Source organism: Oncorhynchus mykiss, chromosome 16 (genome assembly GCF_013265735.2).
Source record: "Oncorhynchus mykiss isolate Arlee chromosome 16, USDA_OmykA_1.1, whole genome shotgun sequence".
NCBI lineage: Eukaryota > Metazoa > Chordata > Actinopteri > Salmoniformes > Salmonidae > Oncorhynchus > Oncorhynchus mykiss.
Genome location: NC_048580.1, coordinates 40,087,228 through 40,099,019, shown reverse-complemented (window position 1 = coordinate 40,099,019; position 11,792 = coordinate 40,087,228). Strand labels below are relative to the sequence as shown.

At 44.8% G+C, this 11,792-nt stretch overlaps 1 protein-coding gene across 2 annotated transcripts in view; it reads left to right on the top strand.

Moving 5' to 3' along the window:
* LOC110491948 (dihydropyridine-sensitive L-type skeletal muscle calcium channel subunit alpha-1) overlaps positions 1-11,792 on the top strand; it is a 38,381-nt gene that overhangs the window by 20,051 nt on the left and 6,538 nt on the right. The window contains exons 18-40 of one of the 2 annotated variants that reach the window (XM_036946860.1): positions 11-140; positions 1,345-1,404; positions 1,504-1,610; positions 2,059-2,146; positions 2,256-2,363; positions 3,613-3,665; positions 3,896-4,042; positions 4,605-4,806; positions 5,055-5,213; positions 5,419-5,529; positions 5,674-5,757; positions 6,468-6,515; positions 7,067-7,093; positions 7,234-7,359; positions 7,609-7,674; positions 7,755-7,846; positions 8,145-8,304; positions 8,387-8,514; positions 8,777-8,873; positions 9,024-9,126; positions 9,242-9,343; positions 9,633-9,772; positions 10,257-10,382. In XM_036946860.1, coding sequence (XP_036802755.1) covers positions 11-140; positions 1,345-1,404; positions 1,504-1,610; positions 2,059-2,146; positions 2,256-2,363; positions 3,613-3,665; positions 3,896-4,042; positions 4,605-4,806; positions 5,055-5,213; positions 5,419-5,529; positions 5,674-5,757; positions 6,468-6,515; positions 7,067-7,093; positions 7,234-7,359; positions 7,609-7,674; positions 7,755-7,846; positions 8,145-8,304; positions 8,387-8,514; positions 8,777-8,873; positions 9,024-9,126; positions 9,242-9,343; positions 9,633-9,772; positions 10,257-10,382 — 2,464 coding nt within the window. Of the gene's footprint in view, positions 1-10; positions 141-1,344; positions 1,405-1,503; positions 1,611-2,058; positions 2,147-2,255; positions 2,364-3,612; positions 3,666-3,895; positions 4,043-4,604; positions 4,807-5,054; positions 5,214-5,418; positions 5,530-5,673; positions 5,758-6,467; positions 6,516-7,066; positions 7,094-7,233; positions 7,360-7,608; positions 7,675-7,754; positions 7,847-8,144; positions 8,305-8,386; positions 8,515-8,776; positions 8,874-9,023; positions 9,136-9,241; positions 9,344-9,632; positions 9,773-10,256; positions 10,383-11,792 lie in introns of both variants that reach the window. The other variant, XM_036946859.1, reaches the window with a different exon arrangement.

Sequence of the window (11,792 nt, the reverse complement as noted above, 5' to 3'; positions counted from 1 at the left end):
CCGTGGTCAGGTTTCGTAAGCTGTGTCATAGGATCGTCAATGCCACCCCCTTCACCAACTTCATCCTGCTCTTCATCCTCCTCAGTAGCATATCACTGGCCGCTGAGGATCCCATAGACCCCAAGTCATTCAGGAATAAGGTGCTCAAGCTATGTTCCTTTAGGAAGTCTAAGTGTAGGGTGTCTATCTACTCTGGATGAAAACACGCTTTGGTGAATCTTCCTTATGTTATAAAATACAATTTGTGTTCTGAATTCTTCAGTGGGGTCTTTCTCTAACATATGATTAACATTATATCCGAAAAGTCTGATTATTAATTATTAATTCAATTTTAAAAAGCTTACAGTACGCTCAGTGCTCCGTTGACATTTCACAGAGATACGCTTGCTTTTGCAAGAAATCTACTAAAAAGAACAACAATTTCCAATTAATATGAAAAGTGAATACTAATATATAAGACATAAGGCTACTTTGAAGAATCTCAAATATAAAATATATTTTGATTTATTGAACTCTTTTTTTGTTCTTCTACCATGTAGAAAATAGTTAACATCAAGAAAAACCCTTGAATGAGCAGGTGGGTCCAAACTTTTGACTCGTACTGTATATTTTTGACAAGAAAAATTCTCCGGCCTCCATTGAATTATTCACCTTAATTTTGGTCACCTGCAAGGGTAAAAACTTTGAACAGATTATGATAGAGACATGAGATTTAGACTACACCATTTACCCATTGGTCAAAATATGTGTTTCCAGTCAGACAAATCAAATAAAATAACATTTGAAATAAAGTGCATTCAACATGAAACATCAATAAACGTTCCATAAAAGGACAAACAGTGTAAAGCAAGGGTACCGGGGACCCCTTTTGTGATAGCAAATGAATCAGGTTTCCTCATAATCGGAACACAACTCGAATTAGTAAAACTCCTTAAGTGCCATTGTTATCTATGACTGTGTCTTTTAAAGCCCAATGTCTTGGCATCAGAGAGAAAATTGTGCTGTTTCCAAGCTAATTTCCCCCAAATCTAAACATTTTATCACTGTGAATACCCATATCCCTGTGATTATCCCAGGCCCATGATGCCCAGGGTTAAGAACATACATTGTAGATGAATACCATTGTATTGTATAACACAATTGAAACTTATTCCACGGATCCCTTGGCAAAAAGTTGTTTCATCTGTTGTTAGTAATATTCATCAAAATATATATATATTGAGATCTGTCTGCGGACCCTCTGCAGTTCGTCGGACTCCCCTTTGAGAACCCCTGGTGTAAAGTACGCTACGTGAATGACTTCGCTATGTGATGATAACTCGACCAACCCTCGCTTTTCTGCAGGTCTTGGCTTATGCTGATATTGTCTTCACCACTGTGTTCACCATTGAGATTGTGCTGAAGGTAAAGTGGTCTAAATTCCTATTGGATGAAATGGTATAATATTTAGGACATTAACCTGGTGACAGCTAGTGTATGTTAACCCAAGTGTTCCCCCTCCAGATGACGGTGTATGGAGCCTTCCTGCATCCAGGCTCTTTCTGCCGTAACTCCTTCAACATGCTGGACCTGCTGGTGGTGGGCGTGTCTCTGTTGTCCATGGGAATGGAGTGAGTGTTGCTATCCTGTTGGGTGATAGGAAATATGTAGTGTTACTGTATTATTCCTGTGGATGTACACAGAGTTTACGAAACGTTGGAAACACCTGCTCTTTGCATAACATAGACTGACCAGGTGAATCCAGGTGAAAGCTGTGATCCCTTGTTGATGTCACCTGTTAAAACATCACTTGAATCCGCGTGGAACACTTTCGACGCCTTGTAGAGTCCGTTACCCGACGAATCGAGGCTGTTCAGGAAAAAAAGGGGTTGCAACTCAATAGTAGGAAGGTGTTCGATAAAGGTTTTGTACACTCGGTGTCGTTCTCGATGTTTGAGTGGCGCCGTAGAGATGCAATAGAGCGCTGTAGAGATACACGCGTGACGTCATTTCAACCAGCTTCGCCTGCTGGGACGAGCACATTGTGAAGGCTGTCATGTGTCTGCCGTCGGACTCTAGGTCCAGTGCCATCTCAGTGGTGAAGATTCTCAGGGTGTTGAGGGTGCTGAGACCTCTAAGGGCTATCAACAGAGCCAAGGGCCTGAAGGTACTGTACACCACACACACACGCACACGCACACACACACACGTATTTCTATAGAAATGCATTGCCACACAGCTGGTGATCTGACCTGTATGTGTAATATTTTTCACAGCACGTGGTCCAGTGTGTGTTTGTAGCCATCAAAACCATCGGCAACATCGTCCTGGTCACCATGCTGCTCGACTTCATATTCTCCTGCATAGGGGTCCAGCTCTTCAAGGTACGGTTCAACCTGTATGGTGTGGCTATATGCAGAAGCTCACATATGACACAGAACAGCAAGGTCCTAGACAGTTCAGTGGCTTTATTATGATTTATAATATGCTAGACTGCATAGGGGTCCAGCTCCTCAATGTGAGATTGAATAATGTATGCAGAGTAGTAGGTAGATGACATAACACTTGAGGTCATAGCCAGCTCAGGGGTTATGGTTGTGGTTGGGGCTAGGGTTGAACGGGGATGTGGACATGAAGCTAGGGTTGAACCGGGATGTGGACATGAAGCTAGGGTTATGGTTGTGGTTAGGGTTGAACCGGGATGTGGACATGAAGCTAGGGTTATGGTTGTGGTTAGGGTTGAACCGGGATGTGGACATGAAGCTAGGGTTGTGGTTGGGGTTAGGGTTGAACCGGGATGTGGACATGAAGCTAGGGTTGTGGTTGGGGTTAGGGTTGAACCGGGATGTGGACATGAAGCTAGGGTTATGGTTGTGGTTAGGGTTGAACGGGGATGTGGACATGAAGTTAGGGTTAGGGTTGTGGTTGGGGTTAAACAGGGATGTGGACATGAAGCTAGGGTTGTGGTTGGGGTTAGGGTTGAACGGGGATGTGGACATGAAGCTAGGGTTATGGTTGTGGTTGGGGTTAGGGTTGAACGGGGATGTGGACATGAAGCTAGGGTTGAACCGGGATGTGGACATGAAGCTAGGGTTGTGGTTGGGGTTAGGGTTGAACGGGGATGTGGACATGAAGCTAGGGTTATGGTTGTGGTTGGGGTTAGGGTTGAACAGGGATGTGGACATGAAGCTAGGGTTAGGGTTGTGGTTGGGGTTAGGGTTGAACCGGGATGTGGACATGAAGCTAGGGTTAGGGTTGTGTTTGGGGTTGAACCGGGATGTGGACATGAAACTAGGGTTATGGTTGTGGTTGGGGTTAGAGTTGAACGGGGATGTGGACATGAAGCTAGGGTTAGGGTTGTGGTTAGGGTTAGGGTTGTGGTTGGGGTTAGGGTTGAACGGGGATGTGGACATGAAGTTAGGGTTAAGGTTGTGGTTGGGGTTAGGGTTGAACGGGGATGTGGACATGAAGTTAGAGTTAGGGTTAAGGTTGAGGTTAGGGTTAGGATTGTGGTTAAGGGTTAGGGTTGCTAGTAATCATATTTCAAATTACTCTAAATATGTAGTAGAAACTGTAAAGGTTGTGCATTACTTTATATCACTTAGCTCATGATTATGTTGTGCTCTCCTCCAGGGTAAATTCTACACTTGCTCAGACCCCTCCAAAATGACAGAGGTCACGTGCCGGTAAGACAGCTTTATTATCAGTCTATTTAACTCTCCCTTATTCATTCCATTGGGCATTATTATGAATTCCTCCCTTTTCTCCAACCCCATCCTCTCCTCCCATCCTCCTCTCCCTCTTTCTCGCTTCCTTCCCTTCCTTGTCTTCCTTGTCTGCCCTCCCTTTCTCTCTCAATTCAATCCAACTTCATTGACATAGCACTGATGATCGAATACTACATCTCTCCCCCCAGGGGTGTGTTCCTGAAGCACCAGGAGAACAGTCTTCAGGAGATGGTGTTGGCCCACAGGGAGTGGATCAACAGTGACTTTAACTTTGACAACGTCCTCAACGGCATGCTGGCTCTGTTTACCGTGTCCACGTTTGAAGGGTGGCCACAGTGAGTTACCCAGCCTGGAAGGCGAACTGGCTGAATCAGGGTTGGGGCTCAATTCCATTTCAACTCCTATTCAGGAACTGTAACGGAAATTCCAATTCTCCACGATGGTTTTCTGTGAAGAACATTTAGAATTTAGAGTTTAAATGGAATTGGACCACAACTCCCGTTCGAGTGTCACTGTTTCACTGTTGTTTCACTGTGCTGATTCAGCCTGGAACTGGACATGTCTTCATTGTATTGAATGGTTCCAGGCTAGATCAGTGAAGTGAAACAGTAGTGAGACTGAGCAATATTCAGTTTGGATTCCAGACTAGGTACTGCAAGACATATAGCCATTATTAAATGAATCCCTCTTTCATGTTCTTCTTACAAGGAAAGTATTTTTTTTACTCTTTTCTCTCTCTCCTTTTATTGTTCCCTCTTTTTCCTTCCTTCCTTCCTTCCTTCCTTCCTTCCTTCCTTCCTTCCTTCCTTCCTTCCTTCCTTCCTTCCTTCCTTCCTTCCTTCCTTCCTTCCTTCCTTCCTTCCTTCCTTCCCTCTCTCCCTCCCTCCCCTCTCCCAGGCTGTTGTATAAAGCCATAGACTCAGACAGGGAGGATATGGGCCCAGTCTACAACAACCGTGTGGATATCTCCATCTTTTTCATCGTCTACCTCATCCTCATCGCCTTCTTCATGATGAACATCTTCGTCGGCTTCGTCATCGTCACCTTCCAGGAGCAGGGAGAGTCTGAGTATAAGAACTGTGAGCTCGACAAGAACCAGGTAAGCTGGCGAAGCATATCAATGTGTTCTTAACTCTTTGTGATCGACAGCCTGACGGAGTCACAGAGTATTCTTATCTGCAAGTACTCTCTTTGAGATCTGTGTGCTTGACAGAAATGTCCATGTAAATATTCCATGCGCTGCTCAATGCAAGATTTACGCAACAATCCAAGTTTATGTCATTTGGCCTGTTACTATTTAACAGATACGGGGGCTTTACTGCCTTGACTTGACTTCTCTCTCCTCAGCGTCAGTGTGTGCAGTATGCTCTGAAAGCCAAGCCTCTGCGGTGTTATATCCCTAAGAACCACTATCAGTACAACATGTGGTACATAGTCACCTCCTGCTACTTTGAGTACGCCATGTTCTTCCTCATCATGCTCAACACGCTGTGTCTCGGCATGCAGGTAAATCTAGAACACATCCATTCTATTCTGTTCGTGCTCAACGCATCTGGCTGCGTTTAGACAGGCAGCCCAATTCTGATCTTTGTAGCACTAATTGGTGTTTTGTCTCTTGGTTCCTCGTGGCAGATATTTTGGAGGTATTACATAGTCAAAATGCTGTTATGCTATTTCCTCAATGGGTTTGTTGTGTATTTCCACCATGCAGCACTGTAACCAGTCAGCCCATGTGACCAAGCTGTCTGACACTCTGAACATGATCTTCACTGTCCTCTTCACGGTGGAGATGATACTAAAACTCATTGCCTTCAAAGCTAAGGTAGGGTTAGGCGCAGGCCCAGTCTCTGGGCTGGCAGGAATGTTAACTGTAGAATGTTTAGTCTGTCTTTTTAAGTATGCTGGGGGTTCTTCGTTTTCCAGAATCGTTTTTTCTCCATGCCCCTGTGTAATCTGTGTATCCCAGGGCTACTTTGGAGACCCGTGGAACGTGTTTGACTTCCTCATCGTCATCGGCAGTGTTGTCGATGTCATCCTGAGTGAGGTCGACGTGAGTACACAGAACAGCGGCAGCCACGTTTGCACACCTATGCAAGTCGTACGGTGGTAGTAGATACTGGCCGTGTTCAGTAGCAGAACGTCTTGCAACAATAAATGTTTCCGAATGTTTTCTCCCAACTGAACGTGAACCTGGTGTGATCTTTTATAAGACGCTCCCATGCAATGTGATTGTGTTTATTCAACGTATTCACAACTGTGACCCAGAAACACAAACTCCTGGCTTCACAGCAGCAGGCTGTGGGAAGCACCACTAGTTCACAGCAGGACCTGGTTAGTACCACTGTCAGACACACGCCCCTCCACGCCCCACATCATCTCCACTCCCTTCCATTGGAATGTCTATGTTACATGTTGATTTAATATTGCGCCAAGGACTAATATTCTATCGTCGGTATCATCTCGTCCAGTTGAGTTCAGTGAAGTGAGGCTATGACAGGAAATACTACAGCATTTTTGAACATCACCTTGTTTTCATGTCTTTATTTCCCCCTCTCCTTTCACTCGGTGAAGCACCAGGTTTCGTTTGTTTCTGTCTTCATCCAACTCGCACTCCTGTGTTTTCTCCCCTCTGAACCGTCACCCATAAACATCTCCAGTGTTCCCTCACCTCCATCCACCTGTCTAACCCACCATCCCCTCCCCTTCCTCCTCTTCTCCTCCCTCTCTCTCTCTCTCTCTCTCTGTCCCCCCTCTCTCCAGACTGCCTTGGCCTCTAGTGGAGGACTGTACTGTCTCCATGGCTGTGCTGTAAATATCACTTTACACTGCATCTGTATCTGCATGGGCCTTCTTGCTGTGTGCTGAGCACTGTGAGCACTACTCTAGTTGTCTGTTACTGTGCCCATGAGGCCCTAGCTGGATGCGCCCTTACAGAGAGATAGCGGACCCAGCCTATGGGGAATCTTGTTGCACTAGGAGCTAATTAGACATTGGGTTAGACATTGCTTACCATAGAATTGCATCAAGGATTTGGTCAGTATTCTTTTGACTTTGTTTGTAACTGTATGGCTCTTCTCTGAGCGTGTCTAACGCTAACTAACTGATTTAATGTCATCAAAACGTTAAGTACCGATGTTTGTGTCTACATTTATAGTAGGCCTTGGAAGTTTATTTTGTATTTGGCATGCTAAATGTATCTATTAATAACTGTGTATCATAACTTCCCCCCCCTCCTGAAGTTTTGTAGAGATGAACAGACATTTATGCTAAATCTATAAACATTTACTAATTCATAGAATTATCCACTAACGCAACAATAACGTCTGCGGCTAATATATAGATCTCTGATTGTATTTCAGCAGACAAACCCTATGCAGGCCATTGCGGTAAGACAGTATTTTTGTTGTTGTATCGTTTTCAATTACAAATGTATTAGTCTGACAAAGTTACTCTGTAATTATACCATTGATATGAATGAATGACAATGAATGACAATAAAAACAATGTGTTTTTAATTCACCTAAAGGATTCTGAGAATGCCAGAGTGTCCATCACATTCTTCCGTCTGTTCCGTGTGATGCGCTTGGTTAAACTGCTAAACAGGTCAGAGGGCATCCGTAACCTGCTGTGGACCTTCATCAAGTCCTTCCAGGTCAGTACCAGTCAGTGTTTCCCTAACCTCAATTTACAGGCTTCCTCACATTTCTTCGTAAACAGCAGAGTGATGAGCAAAACTTGGGGTAGGGAAACACGAGACCCAAATGGAAGGTCGGTTCCAACTGGTGGTTCTGGAGCCAATTCCTACTGGGTTGCAGCAACCATGTATGGAACTGATGGTAGTTTAAGTAAATATCACTGGATATCACTGGTTGGGATGACTCAATGTGTGTTTGTTCTGCAGGCTCTACCCTACGTGGCTCTTCTGATCGTCATGCTCTTCTTCATCTACGCAGTCATCGGGATGCAGGTCAACTTTTTGGAGTGAACTGAATATTTTTAAGTACATACACACTATGGGTCCCCTTACCCTTGAGTCTTCCCTTTCAGGTGTTTGGAAAGATAGCCTTAGTGGATGGCACACAGATCAACCGCAACAACAACTTCCAGACATTCCCCCAAGCTGTCCTGCTCCTATTCCGGTGAGTCAGTCAGTCAGAGCGAGAGAGTGGATTTTTTAATTTAACCTTATTTAACGAGTCAGTCAGAGGTAAGGTCAGAGTTCACACATACTGTATATCCACCACTGAGGTGCCTGTGTGTCTATGGGAGGGTGCAACAGAACTTTCAGATAGAAATATACTTGGTAAAAACACCATCTGTGATGTAGTGATTAGTCCTATTGAATACACTAGTTGTGCTGGCTAGTATGTACGGGAAGTTGTATTGTCCTATGGTCAGGTGTAACTGAATCCGATGCCCTCTGTATTCTCCCAACAGTTGTGCGACAGGGGAGGCGTGGCAGGAAGTGATGGTGGCCAGTATGTACGGCAAGAAGTGTGACCCCAAGTCTGACTTCCTACCTGGGGAGGAGTACACCTGTGGAGCCAGCTTCGCTGTCTTCTACTTTATGTCCTTCTATATGCTGTGTGCCTTCCTGGTCAGTAGTCCTTTCTCCTCTCCTGTCTTCTCTTCCAGGAAGTATTGTTGTTGTCTTAAGTTATCTTTCTCTCCCATCTCAGATCATCAACTTATTCGTGGCTGTGATCATGGACAACTTTGACTACCTGACACGTGATTGGTCCATCCTGGGTCCTCACCATCTGGATGAGTTCAAGAAGATCTGGGCCGAGTACGACCCGGATGCCACGTGAGTCATCTCTGAACCCAGATCCAAGTTATGCGTGCGCTGGTCAGCTATTTATGTCACTAAAGAGACTAGTCCTCTGTCAAGAATGCAGGGACAATGCCCCATGGCATTCCCTTTCAATCCACAATAAGTTCATGTTGGTAGGAGTTTCACCTGACATCTGTATGTAGTTGATGCTCTAAGTCTTGGTACCCAAAGCTAATATATAGCTCCTCTCTCTAAATCAATGTGCCTAAGTGTATTTTGTCCTCTTGTCCTGCAGGGGGCGTATAAAACATCTGGACGTGGTAACACTACTGCGAAGGATCCAGCCTCCGCTAGGCTTTGGGAAATTCTGTCCGCATCGCTCAGCCTGCAAGGTAAGTCATGTTATTTGGATGAAATGTTTGCCATTTAAATGGGTACCATTGCCATGTACCACGGATGTGGTTTGGTGCCTGAAAATGTGTACAGTACATCTTCTCACTGGTGTCCACTCTCTCTCGTTCCACTCTTCTCCCTGACAACAGCGTTTAATATCCATGAACATGCCCCTGAACAGCGATGGCACAGTCACCTTCAATGCCACCCTTTTTGCCCTGGTCAGGACTGCCCTCAAGATAAAGACTGAAGGTGTCGAAGGTGTCTTGTCTCTAGCACTGCGCCCGTCTGACACCATAAATAATATTCCATGTTTATGTTTGTTTTTTTATGTAATACTTTGTTTTTCCTGTCTTATGTTGACTAGGTAACTTTGAGCAGGCTAATGAAGAGTTGAGAGCCATTATAAAGAAGATCTGGAAACGCACCAGTATGAAACTGCTGGACCAGGTCATCCCACCAATCGGAGGTGAGCATTTCACTGTGACCCCTACATGAACCCTACCTAACTGAAAGGTCATGTACAAAAGCCCCTAGAATGGAGCAGCATGCTAAGATGAACCCTGGTCTGCAAAGTTGATCTGATCTGTTGACTCTTTCAAAAGTCTTTCCTCTGTGACTTTTCATCTAGGTCCTTCGAGCCGGATTGCGTTTACCAGGGGTGTTGTGACAGATATCCGTCCACCACGACGTAGACAATTGCCTCCAGTTAGCTCTGTTTGGGTTTTGACACTTTGTTTTATTGGGATATGTCCTAGATGACGAGGTGACGGTGGGAAAGTTCTACGCCACCTTCCTGATCCAGGATCATTTCCGTAAGTTTATGAAGCGTCAAGAGGAGTACTATGGCTACCGGCCCACCAAGAAGAGTGCTAATGGGAGTGCTCCAGAGATGCAGGTAAGTCCCTCACATTGTTGTATAGCAGGTTTGGGGTCAATTGGAATTGAATTCTGTCAATTCAGGAAGTAATTAAACTGAATTTCCAATTCAACTGAAAAAAGTGCATCTATTTCTAATGACTTCTCAATCATCTGAAAAAGAGAAACTATTATTTAAAGCATTTTTTCTATTTAGAATTTAAAATTCAAATCACTTCCTGAATTGAGTGAATTCAATTCCAATTGACACCAACCAACGCTCGTTTGGATGTACACCTTTCTGCACACCATCTTTAGGCTTCAAAATCATCCTCAAATCATCTTCTGCTTGTGTCGAACATTTCAAACTCTACTGTAATCTCTACGTCTCTCTCTTTTACCCTCCATGTTTGTTTCGCTCCTCACTTTGGTCGTCTGAAATTTATCCTTAATGTTCTCACCCTCTCTTTTCTCATCTTCCTCCTCTGTTTGTCCCTCTCCCATTTCCTCCCTCTCCTCCCCAGGCTGGTCTGAGGAGTATAGAGGAGGAGGCAGCTCCACAGCTCCACAGGGCCATCTCAGGAGACCTGCTGAATGAGGAGGAGATGGAGAGAGCCATGGAGGAGTCTCTGGAGGAAGGCATCTACAGGGTGAGACACCGACGGAGCACTTTCCTTTAGTTTAGCAAACTTTATGATCCCATCTGGGGAAGTAAATATGGTTCCAACACACTATAAACAAAAAGGACGTTGAAAACAATATCATAACATATTGTATATATACAGTGCATTTACACATTTTGTTACGTAACTGCCGTATTCTAAAATTGATTAAATTATTTTTTCCGCTCATCAATCTACACACAATACCCATAATGGCAAAGCAAAAACGGGTTATTAGATATTTTGGCAAAAAAAATAAACAGAAATATCACATTTACGTTAGTATTCAGACCCTTTACTCAGTAGTTTGTTGAAGCACCTTTGGCAGTGATTACAGCCTCGAGTCGTCTTGTGTATGACGCTACAAGCTTGGCACACCTGTATTTGGGAAGTTTCTCCCATTCTTCTCTACAGATCCTCTCAAGCTCTGTTCGTTTGGATGGGGAGCATTGCTGCACAGCTATTTTCCGGTCTCTCCAGAGATTTTTGATCGGGTTCGAGTCCGGGCTCTGGCTGGGCCACTCAAGGACATTCAAAGACTTGTCCCGAAGCCACTGCTGCATTGTCTTGGCTGTGTGCTTATGGTCATTGGCCTGTTGGAAGGTGAACATTCGCCCCAGTCTGAGGTCCTGAGCGCTCTGGAGCAGGTTTTCATCAAGGATCTCTGTACTTTCCCTCTATCCTGACTAGTCTCCCAGTCCCTGCCGCTGAAAAATTGGTGCCAGGTTTCCTCCAGACGTGACGCTTGGCATTCAGGCCAAAGAGTTCAATTTTGGTTTCACTAGACCGGAGAATCTTGTCCTTTAGATGCCTTTTTTTCAAACTCCAAGCGGGCTGTCATGTGCCTTTTACTGAGGAGTGGCTTTCGTCTGACCACTCTACCATAAAGGCCCGCTTGTTGGAGTGCTGCAGAGATGGTTGTCCTTCTGGAAGGTTATCCCATCTCCACAGAGGAACTCTAGAGCTCTGTCAGAGTGACCATTGGGTTATTGGTCACCTCTCTGACCAAGGCCCTTCTCCCTCAAATGCTCAGTTTGGCCAGGTGGCCAGCTCTAGGAAGAATCTTGGTGGTTCCAAACTTCTTCCATTTAAGAATGATGGAGGCCACTGTGTTCTTGGGGACCTTCAATGCTGCAGATTGTTTTTGGTACCCTTCCCCAGATCTGTGTCTCGACACAATCCTGTCTTGGAGCTCTATGGACAATTTGACCTCATGGCTTGGTTTTAGCTTGGACTGCGTGAATCAGGTCTTCATGGTCAAATTGCTGCAAAGAAACCACTACTAAAGGACACCAATAATAAGAAGAGACTTGCTTGGGCTAAGAACATGAGCAATGAACATTTGACCGGTGGAAATCTGTCCTTTGACAATTTTTGGTTCCAACCGCCGTGTCTTTG